The sequence below is a fragment of the Ammospiza caudacuta genome, chromosome 3 (genome assembly GCF_027887145.1).
Source record: "Ammospiza caudacuta isolate bAmmCau1 chromosome 3, bAmmCau1.pri, whole genome shotgun sequence".
Taxonomy (NCBI): domain Eukaryota; kingdom Metazoa; phylum Chordata; class Aves; order Passeriformes; family Passerellidae; genus Ammospiza; species Ammospiza caudacuta.
This window is the reverse complement of record NC_080595.1, coordinates 13,893,565-13,916,762: the sequence shown is the minus strand read 5'-3', so window position 1 is coordinate 13,916,762 and position 23,198 is coordinate 13,893,565. Positions and strand designations below refer to the sequence as shown.

The 23,198-nt window shown below is 48.8% G+C and overlaps 2 protein-coding genes across 3 annotated transcripts; one reads left to right on the top strand and one right to left on the bottom strand.

Moving 5' to 3' along the window:
* The first annotated feature begins 6,839 nt into the window (after nt 1–6,839).
* GALM (galactose mutarotase) lies at nt 6,840–21,639 on the top strand. Of its 2 annotated transcripts, none has more exons than XM_058801673.1 (8): nt 6,840–7,036; nt 7,473–7,627; nt 10,348–10,554; nt 11,921–12,002; nt 12,953–13,094; nt 13,186–13,360; nt 13,841–13,952; nt 21,157–21,639. In XM_058801673.1, exons 1-7 carry the CDS (start codon nt 6,841–6,843, stop codon nt 13,916–13,918), a joined length of 1,035 nt encoding a protein of 344 aa, XP_058657656.1. In that variant the 5' UTR covers nt 6,840; the 3' UTR covers nt 13,919–13,952; nt 21,157–21,639. The 2 variants fall into 2 exon arrangements, with proteins under 2 accessions (XP_058657656.1, XP_058657655.1); XM_058801672.1 differs by lacking the exon at nt 21,157–21,639 and adding an exon at nt 17,141–17,578.
* Nucleotides 15,560–23,158, bottom strand: SRSF7 (serine and arginine rich splicing factor 7). The gene is made up of 9 exons (XM_058801674.1): nt 23,121–23,158; nt 22,604–22,784; nt 22,295–22,471; nt 21,332–21,406; nt 21,142–21,243; nt 20,719–20,772; nt 18,670–18,714; nt 18,095–18,130; nt 15,560–17,178 (listed from the first exon to the last, which is right to left on the bottom strand). The coding sequence occupies exons 1-9, from the start codon at nt 23,146–23,148 to the stop codon at nt 17,124–17,126; spliced, it is 753 nt and encodes a 250-aa protein (XP_058657657.1). The 5' UTR covers nt 23,149–23,158; the 3' UTR covers nt 15,560–17,123.
* Between the last annotated feature and the right edge of the window lie 40 nt (nt 23,159–23,198).

Below are 23,198 nucleotides of genomic sequence, written 5' to 3'. Positions count from 1 at the left end.
AATGATATATGAGAGAGCAAAATTTTGTTATTTTTTTAATCTTTTGGTGTCTTTGCTGAAGAAGAGCTGCTGCTGAGAAGAAATCCTTACTATGCCAGCAATAATACTTGTCTAGCACAAACAGTTTCTCCAGTAGTGAAAAGTTTTTGCAGCCTTTGTGAATTTTTAATGTAGCTACAGCTTTGCTCTTAATATAACAAAGCTTCCTGAAGTACATGTTTTAAGTCACTAGCAGCTCATTGCAAATGCCAAATATCATATAATTAATAACAAAATTTACTCCCAAATTAAAGAAAAATGTAATGGTCCAGAAATACTCTCATTAATCATTCTGTAGGCCAGTAGAAATCAAAAGTCATGAATCAGCCCTGTCCTGTTCCTCCTCTAAGCCACAGCTTAAGAATCAGAAGTCATATTTTTGTGGCTAAATAATTCTGAATTATTTTGTTCACTTTGTGGTAAAACTTGAGTCTGTATCTCATAGCTGGATCATGTTTTCAATTATGATTTGAAGTCCCCACAACAGATGAATATTTCCTGTTTAAGGAAAGCCAAGATTCTCCCACACCTGACCCATTGTGGGTAAAGAAATGAATTTTGTTACTTTGCTAAAAGTGCAGGTGTTGGCTGCCGCGAATACAGGTGGTATGTTTCAAAGACAAACAGTAATCTACAGAATCAAGTAATACACTGGACTGATTGTGAAATTTTATCTTCACGTGCTTTTGAGTTACTTTTTTGTTTCCTAAAGCATTTTGCCAGATAAATACTCTCTTTTCCCCCTTTGCGTTTCAGATTTTGCATCTTAAATATTTTTTCTACTGCTGTGCTTCAGGAAAAATTTAAGTTCTTGTATGCCACAATCCACCAGGACTAAAGATGAAGCTAAAATTTCTGATACAAAAGCAGAAAACAGCCCAAGAGATTTATGAAAAGGCCATAGGAAACCCAGCTTTAGTTGCAGCAGTATTATTAAACTCAAGCCTCAAACAGAAGAAACAGGTGGGCATGGCAAAGGGTCCTTTATCCAGCATTACCTGGGGAGGGTGAGGATGCTCGTGTAGCTCCCTGCTGCTTGAGCTCTTTTGGAACAGCTCTGTGCTTCAGCTGCAGAGCTGTGCAGGCACAAACCTGGGTGTGTGCTGTGCCTAAATTGGGGAGGGGGTGGGGGGCAGATCTGCACATCTACACGTGGGAAGCAAGTTCTTATCACCTGCAGCCTGCAAGCCAAGCACATCCCCCTCACACATGAAGGCCCAGTTTTGCCCTGTGGTTTCCCCAAACACCCCCCTCCCTGCATCTCTGTGTAGCTGTTGCTCAAACAGGAACTGTTTTGCCTTCACAGCCTTTAGCAGATGATGCTTTAATCTCCCTTTGGCATCTCCCTGCCAGTTGCCAATGCAGCCATGTGCACATCTGAGAGCAAATTTTCTAGGACAGCACTGGGAGGTAAAATGCTTTCCCTATTTGTTTTCTTTCTGCTTCCATCCTAGCTCCTCCTGCTCCCTTCTCTGACCCCTTTTTATACCCTCTCCACCTTTTGCTGGCCTCTGACTGCAAAAGCAAGCTGGCACTTGTTGCTGGTGCTGGGTGCTTATATAGGTCAGCCCCTGTGAGTCAAGAGTCTGAGCTGCAGTCAGCCTGCAGCTGCTCCATGATGCAGGAGGGCAATCAGGCTTACCACTTCTTGTGCCACTTGCCCTGCCTCTCTTCTGCTTCCTTGGCAGATCCAGAAGGGCCATGCTGTGCCAGCCCACCTGGCTGCCAGCTGCACAGAAATCCCTGATTTGTCAGTCCAGGAGCCCAAAGACACTGAAAGACCTTTCCAGAGCCACCAGCATGGGGCTTGTCCTACTGCTGGGAAATGCTTCTGCACAGTGTCCTTTCAAGCAGACATCCAGAGCTGCAGTTTGAAATGTCACTCAGAAATGCTCTGTGCCTGCAGATGGAAGGGGGGAGGTGGCATCTGCCAGCTGCTGGTTGCCCTGAAAGGCTGTTTTGTCCACTGTGAGACCCCCTTGCCCTCTCCAGAGATTCAGGTCCATACAGGAGTTGCCTCACCAGAGAGAAAAACGTTGAATGATGCAGAGCTGCTCTCCTTGTCACATTCCTTCTTGGCTTGCTTAAACATTTTTGAAACTCCTCTGAGCCCCTCACACAGTGTTTTGTAGGGTCCTTAGCACTGAAAATCAGCATGAGCCTCAGTCCCTCTCCTATCAGCTTTCAGTAACAATAAATTGAAAGCAAATCCAAATCTTTGCCCCATCAGAAACCGCAGCTGCAAAGCTGTCCTATTGTTTCATGAGCTACTTTTATTTTTGAGCCTTCAGGCCTGTGGCACATCCTCTGCAAAGGTTAAAATCAAAATTTGCTGCACAGGCATAGTGAGGAAAGTCTGTTTCTCAGCATACTTGAGAGTCCCCAGCCCCCTCCAAAACGAAATGGAAGTGTCTCTGGTTCAAGGCAGCCTCCACGGCAGCGAGCTGCAGGAGCTCTAAGCTATTATTTTAGTTCCCAAGAAAAGTAATTACTATAGCAACCAACAGATCCGAATGGCTCTTTGGCTGCTGCCGAGACACAAACAACTTGCACACAAAGGCACGTCAGAAACATGCTGTGTCAAATGTTCTCGAGTAGCTCTGTGTTTTCCAGAGCTCTGTAAAGTGTGTGTAACAGGCTTCTGAGAAATGACTGCCAGAACGACAGCAAGCAATTGTGCCGTGCCACAATCCCAAAATAACCTAATCAATGGCTCAGTATATTTGCCCCTGAAGAGATGAAGCAAAAAAAAAAGCAGAGGCTCCATTTTAAGCCTGTGTGCCGGGAAGTTCCCAGCAGAGCTGAAGAAACATTCAACAAACAGACAATAAAATGGTGGGGGAACGTCTCTGCTTTTGTTCTGCCTGCTGATTGCTGATTCCAATTCCCTGCAGGCTTCACGTGCCAGCTCATCCCCTCGAGCTTGTGCAGAGAGTGTTGGAAAAAGGGATTTAATTACAGCCTTGTAATGCTGGAGGGTGTGAGAAGCAATGTCTGTGTTCCTCTCTGTGTCTGTGCAGCAACCAGCCCCCACGGATCACATCTCCAGCTGCAGTGCTGGGCACTGCTGCTCTTACTGAACAAGGAAGTTTCTTGAGCAACAGCAAGCTGTAACCATTGGCATTGCTTAAGTATTACAGTGTTTGGAGTGTCCCTGTCACATTCAAATCAAAATGCCACTGGTGTGATAACAGCTGAAGAGCTCCTGGCCTCTGCCTGCAATGCTGCACCCCTTTGTGGTGCCGAGACAAACACCGTGGGTTCCCCAAAACAAGAGATCTGGTCCAAAAAACCTGGTCCAGGAGAATCGTCAAAGTTTCCTCACAGGACACACACCCTGTCACCTGTCTCAAAGATAGTGAGTGGCATTAACATCCCTCTCCTGTTCCATTGCAGAAGGCAGCTATGATGAAAATGGAGGTTATGGGTCTGGGTAATTCAGAACAGAGTTGGATCCTATAAGTGAGCATAACACATCAGAAACCTGAAATGCCCTTTAAAATTATTTTCTTAGTCAGTTGAGTCCTCAAGTCTCGCTCTGTGTCCAGAATAAACTGAAAATCACAGCTGGATTTAACATAAAGGCAAAATGAAGGAAGGAAATGTAGTGATGTAATTTATTACAGAAGTGCCTGATGACCAAATAAAAAGAGATCTCATAGAGACAGAGTTTCGGTTGACTGTAGCCCTTTAAGCAAAGTTACTTTATTTTGGATTAAAGAAAATCATGGGGGAAAAAAGCAAAGTATTTTGAAAAATATATTGAAAAAATAAACTAGTCCTACAAAAATAGCATAAGTATGTATAATATCCAATGCTTCACTTTTGTTGTGCAAAATGGTAGCTGCCCTGCAGGCACCTGGAATTTCCAGGCTTCTGATCCCAGGTAAATAAATTCTCCTCTGTAATTTTTCTCATAACTATTTTGTCATAGGAGTTGACTGTATGTTAAATGGCTCCTTTTAAAAAAACGAACAAAAAAACCCAACCAAACAAAAAAACCCCAAAAACCCAAACAAAAACCCTCAAAACAAGCAACAACAATAACAAATTTCCTTTTCACAGTGTGCCTTTTTACCAGCTTTGTGGTGGGGGAAAGACAGGATCACTCACAGGCTGACTTCCCAGCTTGCCTTTTGTAAAAACAGAAATGTCTTGCCTGGTGTAGACGAGCTGGGAGCAGTGGGACCGGGCACATAACCTGCCTTCATGTCACTCTTTTTCTATACCTGCTGTGATAGAGCAGATAAATCCTTGTTCCTCACCAGCATTTTGCATTTTGGCTTGGGAAGACTGCTGCATTTCCAAGTGTGAGACAGGGCAGATAAGGACTGGAGAGCTGATGCACTTCCCAGCTGTTTGTGCAGAGCTGCAAGGCAGAGAAGTGAAACCAAAGTCTGAGAGATGAATAGCGAGCTCTCCTGAGCACTCCCTGGCTGTGGAAGTGCCCTGCTGCCAATGCCAGGTGTGTTCAGCCCCAGTACTGCAGTTTTCTTCTGGAAAGAAAGAGGAGAAAATGAAAGGAGCTTGCATTTGACCATCAGTCTAAGCAAAACTCAGTGTCACAGTGAACAAGGCCCCAAAACCCCACTTTTTTAAAAGTAGGTATGACTAAAAAGAAAATCCAGTGTGGTGAGATGTTGAACACGACTTGCTTGTATCCTGCCCTCCCCCTTGCTCACCTCCCCCAGTCACCAGGGGCAGAGGGGCAGGATGAATGTGAAGGTCAGCCAGGAGAAATCCTCAAAGTCATGAAGCAGGATTCTTGGAATACCTTGCTCAGATCCTGAAGCTGACATTGCTCCTTACTGTTCCCTGCAGGATTCAGGCTCGTGCAAGCTGGTTTCTTTTCAAGTTTATCTGCCAGTCTGAAAATTGTGCGGCTGGTTCATGAACAGATTGGTCTGTGGTATTTCTTTTGCAAGCACATAGCCTTAGATGGTCACTGGGGCTCGAGTGGTCTTGCATGTGTGAAGGGAGGTAAAAAAATCAGTGTTCATGACTGTTACATCAGACAAAGAGGTGGATCTGGACCTTTTCTGGTGTGAATCAGAGAAGTAAATCAAAATGGCACCACCTCTTGTGTTAAAACCCTCACAGCTTAATGAAATATTGTCTTTGCAGAGCAGAAATCCTTCCTGTGTCTGGAGAAGTACATTAAGAGAGAGGTGCTGAGGGAGCTGAAGTGCTAAGGAGTGAACTTCTGGGAATACTCTGCACACGAAAACACTCCATGAATCAGTTATAAATGAGACTGACCTCTCATCCATCCATACATCCATAGCATTCCTCACTTAAAAATTTGGGCTGCTCCCTATCCTGTCTCATATGGGAGGTGCTGTTGATGAGCAGAAAAAAGGTAGGTTTGCTTCAAATGTTGTTTGTGGATAGAGAGCACGGGTTGTGAAGGTGCAGAAGGAAACACAGGAGCTGCCTTTGCTAACAAAGAAATGCAGATTTCCAAACCATCTTTGCCCAGCCCCGCGTGGGAGGTTCGGTTGCTGTGTTTGCTTGGAATTTGTAGATGGTCTTGTCAAAAGACGATGGCTGTGTTGGAAATTAATATTTAGCAAAGTCTGGTTGACCAATGGAGTTTTTTTGGTGGGAGTTATGGGTTCTTTGAACAAATTTTGAAAATGGGCTCTCATAGAAACACAACCATACCAAATTGTAGTGAGGTGTTCTTGTGCCTTGACCACTAGAGAGGTCAAAAATGTGCACATACATCACTTAAATGTTGCTTGGGTTTTCCCCACAGACTGAAAATACCTGCAAAGACAGGCAGAAGTTGGTATTTCAGAAGATGATGGTTTTTAATGGAGTCTGGGTCAGAGCCACAGCTTTGATAATAACAGCAACCTGGCCAGCAAATGCCCTGAGCCTGATTTCCAGCAGCATCAGCAGGCGCTGCCTTGTGCCTCTTGTGGAGGGGCTAAGGGAGGGCACAAGGGGAGGAAACAGCATTTTGTTGTGCCACGCTTTGCACGGGCCACGAGAGCCGTGCCGGTGTGATGCAAGTGGGAGAGAAAAGCTGCGGGCAGAGATGCTCCGGCCCCCGAATTTGCGAGGTGGCGGCTGGGCTGCCCGGCCTGGCAGCGCCCGCAGCCTCGCTCCCTCCCTCGGCATCCTTCCCTCTGCCCCTCGGCATCCTTCCCTCTGGCCCTCGGCATCCTTCCCTCTGCCCCTCGGCATCCTTCCCTCTGCCCCTCGGCATCCTTCCCGCTGTCCCCGGTATCCTTCCCGCTGCCCCCAGCATCCTTCTCTCTGCCCCCTGCAACCTTCCCTCTGCCCCCAGCATCCTTCCCTCTGCCCCCGGCATCCTTCCCTCTGCCCCTCGGCATCCTTCCCTCTGCCCCTCGGCATCCTTCCCGCTGTCCCCGGTATCCTTCCCTCTGCTCCTCGGCATCCTTCCCTCTGCCCTTCGGCATCCTTCCCTCTGCCCCTTGGCATCCTTCCCGCTGTCCCCGGTATCCTTCCCGCTGCTCCCGGCATCCTTCCCGCTGCCTCCAGCATCCTTCTCTCTGCCCCCTGCATCCTTTCCGCTGTCCCCGGCCCCATCCCGCTGGCCGCTGCCCCGCTGTGACCGACGTTGAGCGGCCACAACCGTTCCGCGCTCCGCTCCGCTCCGCCGGACACGGCGCGGCTCCGCCCCGCACGGGAAGCGAACAAGGATTGTTCTGGCTGCCCTTTGGAGCTGGGAGTGCTCCTCTCCCGCCGCCATTGCTTCTTCGTCCTGAGCGTCCTTCCCGAGCAGGGTTGCGGCTCCCGCCGGAGGTGCCGGTGGCCGGCTTTTAGGGAGCGATGACGACGGTGCGGAAAGAGGCGTTCGGGCGGATGCCCCCGGAGGAGGGAGGCGGAGAGGTGGAGAAGTTCGTCCTACAGTCGGACAGCGTGAGAGTGGAGATCCTGTCTTTTGGGTGCATTATCACCAGGCTGGAGACAAAAGACAAGGATGGGCAGTTTTCAGATATTGTCCTAGGATTTGACACTTTAGAAGGTGGGTCTTCATACGTGTCTTTGAAAAAAAAAATTAAAAACCCACAATCAGGCAGTTTAACTAGCACTTACTGGTTTATTGCCACACTGCCTGACCTGCTTGTAAGGCGCCCTGCGCCTCCAATCATGGGCTGAAGAGATACAGTTTCTGCTGCCTCTCCTGGGCTCTCTGGTGGATGTGGAACAGGGACACTGGTGGCAGTGTGCCACTCTGTTGGGGCAGCTCTGGGTCATTCCTTAACAGGCAGTGACAGAGGTCTTTTCTTCAAATCTGCAAAGAATACAAGATCCCATCAGGCTGCGTTAATCAAAGATGCTCACGACTAATGAGCTGTGTGTCCTGTGAAACGCTGGGACTGCAGTCACCTATTTGGCACTGGAGACTGCCCATTCTGTTCCAGTGGTTCTGTTTAACCGTGTGCTGTTTCTCTGGCCAGGTTACACGGCGAAGCACCCGTACTTCGGTACTGTCGTGGGCCGTGTTGCCAACAGGATTGCAAATGGGAAGTTCAGTGTGGACGGGAAGCAGTATCAGCTGTTCACCAACAACGGGCCCAACAGCCTGCACGGAGGAGCCAAGGGGTTTGACAAGGTGAAAATCCCAGTGTTCTGTCAGCATACAACCTGTGGGGCTGTGGCAAGATGTGTGATGTCTGCACCCCTGAACCCTGTAGCATTTTCTGGTGGTTATTGAGTTAATCAGCTCAGAAAGTGCTGTGAGTGCAGAAACAGGGGGAAGTGAGACAGATCCTGAGAGCTGCTGGGTTGGCTTGTCTTTGCCTGAGTTTGCAGGACTCACTTATGTCATCCTTGGATGCTGAGCAGAGGGTTGCTGTTCTTCCTCTGTGTGACTGCAGCCCTGAGCTTCATGAGCCCCTGAGTTCTGACAGGGTTGTTCTGAGCAAGTGCTGCTTCTGCACAGCCTAGGTTGGGACATAGCAGTGAGAACCTACCCTCAGGAGCAATGGAGGCTCCCCAGGCACCAGCCGCACCACCTGGAGTACATCATGGAGTTGTGCAAGTGCCCAAAGAAAGTTTCCAGGGGAACAGGGTCTGTCCATGCAGATGCATTTCCACCTGCAGTTTCTCGGCTGTTACCTGCCCATAGCTCCTCCAAGAGTCAGAAGGACATGAGTCTGTAGAAACTTATCGTTGTTACTTGCCTGTGACTACACTCCCAAGTAAGGTGAGAGCAGGGTGGTGCTGCAGGTTCAGTCACTGCACTGCCCCCTTTGGTGCTGCTTTCATCCTGCAACAGGTCCCCCAGGCTGTCACTCTGACTCACAGCAGAGGGGGATTAGCTCAGGCCTGCAAAATGCCCCAGGATCCAGGATCACTGTCTCTCCTTCCCAGCCCTCCCCTATGACCTCCTGAGATGAAACAACCTTTCCTGGGCCCCAGGGCACTCAGCTTTTTCTCTGTCCTCCCAAGAGCTGCTGCTCAAGTCAGGTATTTGTGTACAGATGATAAGAGTAGTGGAGGATCTCTTCTCTTGAAAGCCTTGCTGATAACCTTGCTCCATTGCAGAGCAGGCTCAGAAGTCGCTGCTTTCCTGAAGCCTTGGGTTTTGTTGGATCAAATGCATTTGTAACCAGCAAGTAGATCATCCACCATTTCCCCCAAAGAGCACATGAATGTGCTGGTGCAACTGCTTTCATGGGGTTAATGTTTTGTTTTTGTTTTTTTTTTTTGTGAAAGGAATCCAGGCTGATGAGAAAAAAGCCAGGGTCCCTGAAAAAAAAATCACAGTGTGAACTGGCATCAGGTTGGGATGAAATGCTCCTCAGCAGCCTTAGGAAAAAGGGAGTACTGGGGATAGCTTGGCAGAAGACAGTTTGGGTGGTTTAAAGTTTCTTTCTGCGCCCTGCCACCTGTGATCTGCAGCTGAAAGCATGCATTTCCTCGCACCCAGGGCTTCCAGGCTGTCTTCTGCAGGCAGGGGATGTGGTCTCTTCTTCTGCTTCTTCACCTTGCTTGCTTGCTGAAGTCTCACCAGCTTGCTGGGGACAGGGTAGTGACATCTCCCAGCTGGAGCTTTGTGTCCTCTGGCCCACAGGGCATGCTTGGACGCCTGCCCAAGACCCCCTCCAGCCAGGAGACAGTCACTGTTCAGAGACAGTGAGCCCTAACTGATCAACCCCAACAAAGACCACATACTGGTATTTGGCTGTGATTATCTTGGTCATCCTCTGAGCTTTTCCTGATTTTGCAGACATCAGTGCTGCGGTCAGCGTGTGGTCTGATGAGAGCATCTTGCAGCTGCACTTACAGGGCTGCAGTGTGTGACCACACTGCTGGGGGATTTTTGAAAATAACTCTCTTATCTTTGAGAAAAAATAGTGATACCTGTACATTTCCTGGGCTTTAATAGCTTTTTTTTCAAAGGACTTAAATAGAAACTCGTACTTAAAACCCGCAGCATCCTTTCTGTAGCCATGGGAGCTGCAGTCAAACTGCACGCTGTGGAGGAGGGCCTACTCTGCAGCCAGGTGTATTTGTCACCTTCAGGTTCTGTGTTTGGTGAAAATGCTGTCTTTTGACCATGCCCCATGTTGGTGATCTCTGTGTGGGACACAAGAGGGATCAACTCAACAGCATTGAGCTGGCCCAAATTCCTAAATCTGTCCCCTTTGATTAGACAGTAGCTATTCCTCAGGGAAATGTGAGGCTTCAGAGAGCCTCTTGTTGCACATCCATCCTCCCAGCATGAGGCCCAGGCCAGAGCTAAACAGGCTGTCTGGGCAGCTGTGTACAGTGGGCTGGCTTGCTTCCCTTGCCAGCATGTTTGGCTCCAAGCTGAGCACTGGTGCTGGGTGCTGGCAGGGACAAGAACCAGAGAGGTCCCAGCTCTCTGGATGTGTCTGACAGCATATCTGGTACTGTTGAACCCAACCCCAGCCCCTGGGCAGGAGCCCCCAGTGTGTTCTTACACTGTCCTAGTGCCAGTGCTGGGTGGCAGCTTGTTGAAGTGGTGTTGCACATGAGAAAATCTATGGAAAGGGGGATAAGTCCAGCTGCAGGGCAAAAATCAAACATGTGGACTCCCGGGCATGGCATAACACAGGCTGGAACAGACCCCCTCAGACTGCCAAATTGCCTCCTTTGTTTGGCTGCTCAGTGGAAAGCTTGTTCCCTGCTGGTGGTCCTGGCTACCAAGTGCTTGTGTTTTCTTGGGAAAGGTGATTGAAAAAGCCTTTGTTTCAGTGTAGCATCCCTTGTGTGCCTTTTGTCCCTGTTTCTAGCCCAGCCTGGGGCAGGAGGGAAGGGCACTGTGCTCCCATTCCTGTCCTACCAAGGCCATGCTCCGTGCAGGTTCTCTGGAGCGCCGAGGTGCTCCCAAATGGCGTCCGCTTCTTCCGGCTCAGCCCCGACGGCGAGGAAGGCTACCCTGGTGACCTCAAAGTCTGGGTCACCTACACCCTTAATGGCAGGGAGCTGGCCATCAACTACCAGGCCCAGACCAGCAAGACAACCCCCATCAGCCTGACAAACCACTCCTACTTCAACCTGGCAGGGCAGGTAAGTGTGGGGAGATGGGTCCTGTGGAGACACACTGTGCAGGGGAAGACAGCCTGGGGACCTGTGGGATGGTCATTGGTACCAGCATGCTGGTCTGGGGACACATCATGGTTTTGGGGACACAACAATGAAGGTTGTCTCTGTGCATCATGGGCTGCATGCAAGAACAGGACCGAATCACGTGGATCTCAGCTGAGGACACATTGTCTCAGGGCTTCTTGAACAGACATCCAGCTGAGCATGTTGGTTCTCCTTTTGTGTGTAACTGGGGAATTTTGCTCTCTCCTTGTCCCTTGGGAAGACTGAGGAGGTGCAGAGCTGGCATGCCCCAGTGGTGGCCTGGCATTTCTTACTTGTGTTCTGTTGGCATTTCAGAACAAGAGAGGGTGATGCGGGTTGAAATCAGGGCCTGGAGTGGCAGCACCAAAATACCCAGGTCAAAATGGGCAGAAGAAACATCACAGAGAGGGGGTGTGAGATAGCCAGGATTGCAGACTAGCAAGGTTGCAGCAGCAGGATGCAGAGGGCTCCCACCTGTACAGGGTCATGTCAACCACATGGACAGTGAATTGCAGCTGTGTTTTAATCTCACAGTTTATAACTGGGCTTGGAGAAAAAGGATCTGAGAAATGAAGTGTTGCTGGGCAGAGCCATAGGATAATACAGTGCAGTCACACACTTGGGTGTGAGATAAAAGCCCTTAAAAGTGTTTGTGAGAGACAACTCAGCCCCTCTGAGCAGGACCCATGTCCAGGCTGCTGCCCTGAGAATGGCTGTGCAGTTTCTGGTGCTGGTGCTCCCAGGGGTGCAGTAATACCAACACTTGGACTGTGCAACCCAGGCATGTTCCAGGGGAACAGGAGACCTTTGGGCATGAAATTGCTGCTCAGATTAGATAGTGACCTGAAGGCTCAGATTTGAGCCTGCTCCCCTTCCAGCCCAGCAGGTTCCCTGCCAGCATTCCTGAGGCTGTGGAAGAGGAGGAGGAGCACACCCCTGCAGCGATGCAGATGAGACAGGAGGATGGGTTGCATTTCCCCTTGCTTGCTTCCTTCCCCTTCTCCCTGCAGTTGTGTGCTCAGTACCCAGCATGTTCTGGCTAGTCAGTCTGCAGGGTGGTAGCCCTCAGTGAGGTACAAGTACAGATTGATGGCCTCATCCCTGTGGGATTTACAGCTCCTAGGGCCCATGAAGGTTTTTGCCCAGGCTAGTGCCTTTGTCCTGTGCCCAAGATCAAGATGGAATGAGGGCCAGGAGGTGCTCCAGGCACTACCAGATCAGCTGGGGCACCACTGTGGACTCTCACTTCACAACTGTGCTTAGGGCTGCTTGAACAGGAATCCCAGCATTTCCCATCCTCCTGCAGGGCTCCCGGGATGTCTATGACCACGAGATCTCCATTGAAGCAGATTCCTACCTGCCTGTGGATGACACCCAGATCCCTACTGGTAGGTGGTGCAGCACTTGGGGCACCAGGTGGAAGAAGTGATCTCTCTGAGCAATGTTGGTGGGTGTGGGGAGCAGCTCTGCCTGGCAAGGGGGACACACCAGCAGCCAGGGACCCCAGGCACAGCTGGGCCCTCAGTTTGGGTACAGTCCCACTGCACATGAGCAGGGTGGGCAGAGCCAGGTGCTGGCAGCCAGGTCCAACACCCACTCAAGGGGGCAGGCAGGAGCAGCTGCAAATGGGGCCAGAGGCACGTGGGATGTGAGGCTGTTTTGTGGGTCCATCCAGGAGACAAGATCCCTGTGGCACCTGGAGGAGTGGATTCTTTGGTCCAGGTGGCTTCTGCTCAGCTTGGTGTGCCATGCTTGTGGACAAATAGGGCAAGAGCTTAAGGCCATACCCAGTCTGTGCCCCACTTCTCCCTGCTGCTTTCACCATGGAGCTGTTTCACATCTTAGTTGTGGCTAGCTTGCTACCCCTGCCTTTTGCAGTTCCTTCTTGTGTGGGTAGACTTAGTCTTGGGGTGAAAATAAGACTTGTGCAATTATTAAAAACAGACCCCTTGTGTGCAATACCTGCTGTATTTTATGTAAGTGCCTGAACTAGAACAGTTTCTTTTTTTTTTTCAAGGCGTTTATTCTGCCCTCCATGCAAAACCCCTCACCTTTGGGTTGGGCTGACTGTTTTGCAGTGTGCTTAGTAGTATGTCCTGGGGTTGTTTGTGCTGCTTTATCACAGGACACTGTATGCCCACAGCAGTCTTAACAAGGACAAGGGAGAAAATGCTGGGTTTGTACATATACAAACTTTCATGTGTTTTCTTGCTCCTTGGCTGTGCTTTGTCCCTGCTAAGCGCAGCAGTGTCCCCAGGAGCTGCCAGCTATGCTGGGGGACAAATAGGCTTTGCTGGCACGTGGCTGAGTGGCTGAGCCTGCTGTTCCCCTTGCTTAGGGGAGGTGGCCGCAGTGCAGGGCACTGGATTTGATCTCCGGCAGCCTGTGGAGCTGGGCAAGCACTTGCAGAAGTTTCACCTGGGTGGCTTTGACCACAACTTCTGCCTGCACCAGGGGCAGGATCGACGCCTTGTGGCCAGGTAGGCTGGGACCTTGGCAGCATCCCCACCCCTGGACCAGGGGGTGCCCATTCAGCCACTCCCGTGTCATCCTCCACTGGCATCTCCGCAGGGTTTTCCACCCACCCACTGGCAGGACCATGGAGGTTCACACCACCCAGCCTGGCATCCAGTTTTACACTGGGAACTTCCTGGATGGTTCCCTGAAGGGCAAAGGTGGTGCCACATACCCCAAGCACTCAGCTTTCTGCCTGGAAACTCAGAACTGGCCTGATGCTGTGAACAAGGTGAGCTGTCCATTCCCCTCCCATGGGTTACCTGGGTCCTGTGGCAGGGGACATGGCCCCACCACCCTCCGTGTCTCTGGGGCCCTAAATGTAGGAAGAGTCTGTTTGTCAAGGGAGCACTGCAGACACCAGAAGTGAGGCAGGCACAGGTCACAGCGGCTTTAAACAGGGGTCAATCAGTGCAGCAGGGACCTGCCCTGTGCAGCCCAGCTTCTCAAAGGTGTGGGGTCATGAGCAGAGGGCCCCACTGGGGCCTTGCCACATCCTTCATATCTGAATCATTCCTCACAGCCTGGATTCAACCAGCGGTGGGACTCACCCACTCAGCCCACTGGCAATGGTGGGTGGTTACACACTGCTGCTGGAAATGGCTGGGGGAGCTGTGGGAATATGCCTTGGGAAGAACAGAGGAGTGCAGCCATGCTTGCTGGTCCCACAGAATGTGTTCACAGTCACTGATGTGCTGCTGCTTCTCCCCAGCCTCACTTCCCCAATGCCCTGCTCCATCCGGGTGAGGAATACAACCACACCACGTGGCTCGTGTTCAACACTGCTTGAGGAGAAGGGCTGCTGACTCCCAGCACTAAGAGGGGTAAGTGCCTCCAGCAGCTGAGCCAGAAATCCTGCCAGGTGCCAAACAGAGCTTTCCAACTACCTGGGTGAATGCATCTGATATGGGAGTCTTTATCCTCCTCTTTGGTTTTCACACGTGGTTTCTGCTGGCTTTAGCTCAGGTCACCACCTCTGCTGCTGTCTGGTCTGTGCAAAAGTCTCACACTCTGTCCAGCCTCTGACCCTGGGCATTGGGTTTTGTTTTGCAATAAAAATGCACTGAAAACACCTTTAGGGACATGACATCACAGCTCCAACCACAGCAGGGGAATATCTAGTAATATTCATGTGGAGCATGTGGGAAGGCTGATGCAGTTATGGTTGTTTGTTACAACATCTGCTCCTTCCATCAAAGTGCTCTTTCCAAGTGGTGTGCAGTGCTCATGCAGGATAGCTTTGAGGAGGACAGTGGATTATCCCAGCTGGCTGGCCTGGATGCTCTGGTTAAACTCCTACGCTCTGTCTTGGTTGCTGAAGTGGCCACACCCATTTAGTCCTGAATATACAACTGCAGGAGAAAACCCATCATCCTAACACTGTGTTTCCACATGAAATCTCCAAAATCTTTTATCAGGGAACTATGTGATGAAAACCTCCATGTTTCTGAGGGTTCAGAAAAATTGGCACAAGCCAGGGGATGACAGGACTATCTTGTTAGGGAGCTGATAGCCCACTCCCCAGGGAAACAGGCACAGTCCTTGCATTAGGCACTGTGTGCCACCTTCTCCTGCCATGCTGCTGCACCCAGGGCCTGCAGCACTTCACCAAGCCTCCTCAGCTGCAGATGCAGGAATGCCCTTGCCCCCGGGGGAAGTGCCTGGCCATGGGGCTTGCAAATGTGGCAGGCTGTCACAGTCACTTCTGCCACCCTGACACCGAAAGAGGGCCCCACTACCGCCCTGCGTGCACAGGTCACATTGCCTGTGAGGGCTGGTATCCCTTGCAGAACAAAGCCCACCAACAGGGAACAGCAGGTTGGAAACCAGGGGAACCCCATTTTCCCTGAGAGTGGGGTTTGCCCACTGCACTGGAGACCTCGGATACACTTCCCTTGTCCCCACCCCCAGCCAGCCTGTGTGGGGTGTGCACACCCTGCCCAGAGGCACAGGGTCACAGCAGCACCTGTCCCACAACGCACCCCTGTGTCAGGGCATCTTTTCCAACTGCTCACAAACACTGCATGGAATTTGTGGTGAAATCCTTCCAAACTCGGGCTAGAGCTCAGTTTTGGACAGCACAGCTGCACAGAAGCACAGATACCATCTTTGTCACAGCTCCCCCTCTGCACCTTACTCAGTGCTGGCTGTCCTTCAGAGTGTGGCTGCCCGCACCAGCACAGCCCCACTCCCTGCTCAGGTTCTCACGTGTGGCTTTAGAGGAACCCCAGCCCCCCCAGAGAGACCCCAGGCTCTTCTGCTCAGTGTTCCAGTGTCTCTGGGTACTGAAAAACAGGTACCAGTAGCGCTGTTGTGTCAGTCTGCAGGTTTATTGTGGAGCAGGTTTGCCTTGAGAGTACAGAAAAGAAAGGGTAATGAAATTCCAGAGCAGTGGCGTACATGTGCCTCTCACCAGGTACTCAATGCACAACCAGTAAAATAGTCCAAACATGTATCACAGGCTTCAGGCATTTGAGCTAAATCACTGCAGGGTAACAGTTGTGTCAGCTCTGCCACAGTGGGATTTGGTGAGTATGGCCACAATCCACCTGGAACACCAATGGCCATGGTCAGCGCCAGAGAGGATCCAGGCACAGTGAGGACCAGGAATGAAGGCCAGAGGATGCTGCAGCAGAACAGCACCTTCAGGATCTGGACTGTTGACTCATCCCCCAGAAAAGCTCCATGCAGTCATTAACAGGAAATCTGTTTCTTGAAAACCATGTGTTACCCCACGTGTAACCAAACCATCTTGTAACTTTATTTAAGCTGTTTTGCTGTGGTTTACACAGTGGAAGCAAACTGCTGGTAGAGTTCATTGGAAGCCCTAACAGGCCTGGCTTTCCATTTCTGTGCTTACTTGCTGCTGAAACTGGCCTTTATTTCTGCTAGATAGCCAATCCCAGCAAGAAGAAAAGATGCTTTTCACCCCTCTGCCTACCAGCTTTTTGTTCACAGTCCAACATTGTTGCCAGTCCCTTGCTGTGATCTGTGTTGAAGTGCTTTATCATGCAATTCCTTCATACAGAATGAGGACAATTTGACACCCCTATACACAAACAATGACTCCTGCAGGTGGTGTATTTGCTGTAAGAAATTGGGATCACTCAACAAAGCCATCTCCAGGATAAGGGCTGCTGGACAACCATACCAGATTCTGTGAAGCAGGTTAGAACTCCTGAAGGCAGCTGATAATCTTTAATTTTAAAGATCTCCCCTCAAAAAAGGAAAACAGGCCTTGAGGTATTTTAAAGCGTTTTCTTTACATCAATAGCCCAAAGAACTAAAATCTGCAACAAGTGAAAGTAGCAATTGTCAAGTTATTAATAATTTCTATTATCTTTAAAGGTTTCTGCAGATGTCATTTGCTTAGAAGATATGTTTTGGAGGAAGGTTTATCCTTAGATTTTTGAGGCATCTGGTATCAACAGTCTAACACCAGAGAATGAGCTTTGCAGAAAAATGAATGCCCACTAAATATCAAGGAATGAAAAGGGCATATGCAAATTTTTATCCATCTGCAGACAGAGATGGTATTTAAATTCCATTTCAAGGAGAACAGGAACTGATCCTTTCACTGAAGACCATTCAACAGTAGGTGTGAAAAGTGGCTACCTTGAGAAGACACCAGCTGGGATAAGTGGTTCCCATTTTAGACATTTTTCATCCACGTTACATGGCACACAGCTAAAATTACCCAAACGTTAACAGAAGCAGCAGGGTTACTACAGAGAAGTTTTAGTTAAAAATACACATTTTATTTCAATGTGCCAATAAAAAAGTCCCACATTTTCATATCACAGGAAGTTAATTCATACAATAAAAAGAGACCTGTGCTAGTCTATTGGTGTGACTAACTCAGAAGACCCAGATCATGCCAAATTTTAGTTGATATACTCTTCTATCTACATTCTTACATTTACAAAGACACCACAAAATCCCTTATAATAATGTAATCAAAATAACTTTCTTCCTAAAAGATTAACTTCATAACTTTAATCCATTCTTTCAGGACTTGCACTTCGTTGAGGGCTTCCTGATGGTGAACGGCTGAAAGGAAAACAATCCACAATTAACATTTTAGTAGAAATGCTTGGGAATCACAAATCCAGGAAAAAGCAACAGGAGTATACCCAGACTCTGGCTCCCTTGAAGCACTTCTTATATAAAATAACCAATCACTACTGACAAAAATTAACAGGCTGATGATCTGGAGATAACACTTTTTTTTTTACTGTTATTTTTAAAATGAGATCTCTGTAAGGCCATCCAAAGGGTATTACTTATAGTGATCTCCAAAGGGGCAAGATACTTCTTCACTGTTCTGATACAGCAGCTTGTCAAAACCTATCACGGTGATCACTCAGCATTTAGGAGCACTTTTTCATGCCCTTGTGATTGTTTGACACTTAAGTTGTAAAAATTAACTATTAAAGAATTCTAATTAGGGAAAAAATTGCTGCTGATTACATCATTCCACATATTCTACACATTACTCTGTGCATATAAACAGAGAGAGAAAACTATTTACTGACTTATGTGAAAGAAAAATATAATCTAACAGCAGTGAACATAACAGGCCTGATCTTCCATTCCTGACTGCTGTACCAGGGTACTCCACTCTACCTTCCCCAATGTCAATGTAGCTTTTAATGAGACTGAAAGTTGATTTCCTACATTTATTCTATGCTTTAAGCTCATCAGTCCCTGTGCAATAAAACTGTCAGTGAAACAAAAGGAACAGGGGAGCAGGCAACAAGACACTGCTACATAACCCTGAGCATTTATCACCACATGTACATATTACCATAAAGAAAGCCATAACCACAACATTATTGCTGTGAAAGAGATCTCAGCAAAATACCTTTCCAGTACTTTCCTACAAGCAGCAAACTCCTCAGCAGAGATGAGGGCAGACACTAAAATGCTCTATGGAGTCTATGCTATTGGTAGGAGACCAACATACCTTCTCTTTGGAGACGCTGACCGGGACTTGGACCGGCTGCCAAAACACAACAGCACCAATGCAGCTTCAATGTCAAATCAACTTTTATGTTAAAAAACCCCCCAACCTATCAGAAAGTGAATTATAGGAGTCTAGCCAGGTCTTTCCAATGGTAGCTTTCAGATCAACTTTTACTCTGACAGGGATTCTCCATTTATTTAGCATGGAGATGCATTCTAAGCAAGGGGTGGTACTAAGGTGAGGCTTTGAGAAAAGCAACATCACCAGACTGCTGTTTTATGAAAAGCATTAACAGAGCTCAAGGTCTTTATCTGATGGATAGAAAATGTAACAGAACTGAGCACAAAGGCACAAAAAATTAGTACTGTGTTGGAAACTACCAAGAGTTAATAAAAACCCAGAGACAGGTAAAGAACACATTCCAAAGAGCTGCAGAGGAAATGCTGTAATTTCTGTTGTATCACAGAGATTAGCTGGGACCCATGTTAGGGGGGTATTTTTCTAAAGGACCAGGCTCTGTTAATAATGCAAACCTAAATTTGAGATGCTAGTGCAGGCTCTGTGTGTGTGCTCACCTCTTAGCTGGCGAGCCAGACTTTGATCTGCCATGAGACCTAGACCTGCAAGAAAAAACACAGCTCAGCAGGGAAACAGAACATGCAGGTTCCCACATTTGGGACAGCAGGATTCACAGCCAGTGGATGAGCACTGTCATGCTGAGTACACAGAATCCTGCTAAGTTTCCAAAGAAGCCTTTTTACATGGATGCTGCATATGTTGCTCTGTACTTTGGTTTGGTCCCTAGCTGATGACCAGTGTTTGCTGATGCAGATGGGGGAACACAGGAACAGCCCAAATCCTGACCAGTATTTTCAGAGCTAATAAAAAGCCATTTTTATAAAAACCTAAATTTGCAGGTTTTATTAGACTTGAGCAACATCAGCAGACAGCTCATTCCTAGAAGTATCTTCTCTGTGAATTTCATCTTCTATATCCACTTACTTCAAGTATTTTTTTAATGTTTGAACTTAATACTTATGAAAAAAAATATGGAAAATGTGGACACCTTTGAGGCTGCTGCATCACAGGAACACTAATACTGCCAGAAAGCCTCACTGAAATTTTGAGGTCCCCCAAGAAGTGTTCTAATTCCACATCCAAGGCTTTCCACAACAATTTCTAGATATGTGTTGTGGCACTGTCAAACCACAAATGTCATGTACTCATTCAGTCAGTCTCCCTCATGAACCCAGAGCCTGTCTCTGTGTGCAATGCATTCCCTGGGCTCTTCTGTAAAGAAATAATCTTTCAATTACATAAGCACAATTCTTCTGCCACTTCTGGCTGGTTGTACATCTGTAACTCCCTATGCCTCAGTCACTTAATCCCTACTTACAAGTGTCACACAACAGTCCAGAAGTGTCACTACAAGTATCCTTAACCCTGCAGAAATCCAGCATGGTACCAGAAGGAGAAAATAACGGTGGTAAAATCAAGATGTTTTCCTCTTAGAAAGTCTGCAGACCGTGGCTGTTTCTGGCTCATCACTGACAGTGAACAGTGCTGAGCCATGATTAAGTCATGTTGGAAGAACAGTACTAAGATTCAACATGGTTTAGCCACAGGTGTACCCAGCCAGAGAAAGGCACTGCTCTGCTGCCTTGGGCAACCTTCTTCTCTCTTTAGCAGATTCTGGACTACTTGTGCGAGTTTCTGCTCTTAACTAAGCCATGATGATCTGGTCTTCATCTCTCCTTTCCCTTAAAAGTCCCATCATTGCCTGCTGTCCATCCTCAGAAAATGCCACTTTCAGCTGTGGGCTTTTCCACCTGCTCCCTTGATCTGAAGCCATCCTCTATTTTCCTGTGTTTCTTTATGGTTGACTGTTCCTCGTTTCCAAGAGCAGCCATTAAAACCAGGACAGCAAGCACAGGGATAGGCTGGGCCATAAGCAACTCCACATCCAGAGCAGAATTTCCATTTACTCTTGTTCTTGTCGAGGACAGCCCTGCTGCCAGGAGAAGGCTCCATGAAGCACAGGCTGCTCTTACTATCAAGCAAAGTTTAAGGGAACAAATAACATCCTGTGTTCCTTTAGAACCTGACTGTTACTCTTGTGACACATTTATTGGTACAAAATAATTCTGACAGGTGTTTATCTCAAATCAAAATCAGCTCCTGCAGACTGACACTGATATTCAACAGAGCTGGAATTGCAGCTGTAACGCTCAGGACACCAGCAAGCCCTTCCAGACTTGCCTGGCTGCAGACAATAAAAAATTAACACACTACTAAAGGGGCATCCTGCCTTCTCAGAAAAATAATGGGAAGAATCCCAATCCTGTGTGTGCTACACAAGGAAAAAGAAACTTTTGAGATTAATTTTACGTTTGTTAGCTGTTAATGCAACCTGATCAAACCAGTATTTCTGATGACTATGGTGACCTAGTGGTGTGCAAAAGAATAAAAAGAGGGAGAACAATCTTCTGCACTGCTTTTTAAAACACAGACCCCTAGGTCAGTGAAGGGAAAACACATCTTTTCCTGGAAAAAAACCTTAACAGTTGTTAGAGAGCCTAATGAGACTTCTAAGTAAATTTTACCAACTACCCATAGTCACATACCTGCTTCGGGGCCATGTAACAGATCTGGATCTAGATCTGGATCTTGATCTAGACCTGAAATTTAAAATGGAGCTAAATTAAAAAGAAATAAACTCAAGAAGAAGTGATGACAATCACAGCACTATATAAATTAATGTCTACTTGTGAACCTAAGACATACATGATCATAGACCTACATGACCATTAGACATTTTAGCCAAAGAAATTCAATCGTGGTAGATGCCACTGTCTCAAGGTAAGGTCTCAAAACTCATTAGCACTCTAGCGAAGTTAACTAGGATTATCAGAAACTTTTAAAAGCATGCTGACTTCTACAGGTCACAGCATCTTTTGCAACCTGCTATACAATACCTTTTGGAATCTAATTAAAACAAGAAAACACCAACAAAAATAAATCACACAGTAAAAATCAGTACTAATTACCTTGATCTCTTCAAGGAACCCGACCGGGACCGGCGGGGAGACACGGACCTAGACCTACGAGGAGACACGGACCTGGACCTACGATAGGAAGCTGACCTGGACCTGCAAAGAAAGCAATTCCAAGAGTTGTTCAAGTGAGGCTTTTTCTAAGCAAAAGAAGGCAACAAGAATAAGACAAACTCAAACACACCTCCTACCACGGCTGCGGCTGCGTGACCGGGAATACCTTCTCCCTCGGGACCTCGAGCGGGATCTAGAGCGGGACCTGGGTTTAGGTTAGAAAAAACAGGTATCAGCAGACAGCTGCAGAAACCCACACGTGTGAGGCCCTGCTGAAGTCAAAACTTTTTTCAGACAACTAAAGAACTAGCATCTGTCAGATGGAAAAATGTCTGGGCCTACTTGTCTTGAGCATTTTTACTACCTAGAAAAATGTTAAAAGCTGAATTACATTGCAGAATTACATTAGAATAGAAAACACTGTAATGCGTATTTAAAATAAACCTTGCAAGTTTGCAGGTCGACCCTCTTTGGCCCAAGGTCTAGCAGATCTAGACGATCTAGAAGTATCTATAGGCGAGCGCTGCATCTAGGTAGGTGTTCTCTTCAATCTAACGACGATCAAACTGACAGCCCAATGAGCCAGGGTGAGGCTTGATTGACGCAAGAAGATTTTTCTAGGTGGGAATGTGGTCAATCTGGTGTTCCTCTTTCTAAACCGGAGGGGGGCCCCAATTGAAAGCCAAATTTACTGTTACGGCGGTCACCGTCTCAAATTTTCTGCCCTTAAAGAATAAGGTGAAGCTACGTGTAGATGGCTCGAGGGGATCTGGCCTCTTATGCTGATCACCTCAAGGTCTAGGAGGATCTTAAGTGTCGGATTTGCAAGGCGCCTCAGCATGAAATCTTAAGGCTCGTGACATTCTGAATCAAGGCGACTGACTCAAACGAAGAAACCTGAAAGGTTTTGACCAGGTTGATTATTAAAATAGTAACATTTGATAGAAATAGCAACAAATTGTAATATACACCTAAACATTTATTCTAGCGTTAAAGTTTAAAGAAAACTGGTGTAACATTGTGTTCTTTGCTAACAAGAACTACACAACAGCGAGCTGGCGAAGCAACGCGGCCGCCCCGGGCCCGCACGTACCTGCTCCTCCTTCGCCGGCTATAGCGGTGACAGTCATAGGCATAGTGGCCTTTCTCACCACACTCGTAGCATCTGTCGTTGGGGTCGAAGGGGCGCCGGGCAGGGGGCCGATCGTAGCGGGAGCGGCGCGGCATCCCTGTGGATACTTCCACTCTGACCCTGGAGCCGCAGATCACCCTGCAACGAGTCCACGAAGGGTCTGGGTCAAACCTTTCAGTCCATGACAGAACTACAGAAACACAGGGACCAGCGAGATAAACCCCGCTTCTCTCTCAGTAGCCTCGGCAAACACGCGGAATGGACACCTACTTCCCGTCAAGTCCACGGACAGCATCTTCGGCATCCCGGGGGTCTTCGAACTCCACGAAGGCGAACCCCGGCGGGTTCCTGGCGATCCACACGGTTCTCAGCGGTCCATAGTAGCTGAAGGCTCTCTCCAGCTCGCCTTTGCCGGCGCCCGTGCCCAGGTTGCCCACGTACACCTTGGTCTCTGAGGGGACAAGCGGGCCGGGGCTCAGCGCGGGGCCGGGAGCGGGCTCGGGCTCAGCCCCCGCCCCGCCCTCCCCCGGCCGCCGCCATCTTGTCCGCGCGGCCGCTTCCCGCCTTCACCGCGAGCGCCGCGCGCCCCGCCGCGCGTCCTCCCCCGCGGCCGCTGACGCAAAATGGCGGCGGCGACAACGGCGGCGGCGGCCGCATCGCCTTCCTCCCCTCCCCACCGGCGCCCGCCAGTCGTTAAGCTCCCCGCGGCAATCGCCTCTCTCTCAGACACGTCTCGCCTTCCCGCCCGCGCAGCCGCCCGCCGCCCGCGGCCCCCGGGAGCTCTCACCGCCTCCATAGCGGCCGTAACGCGACATCCCGACGGCTCCGCCGCCCGCGCGCACGCGCCGCCGCACGCGCCTGCCCC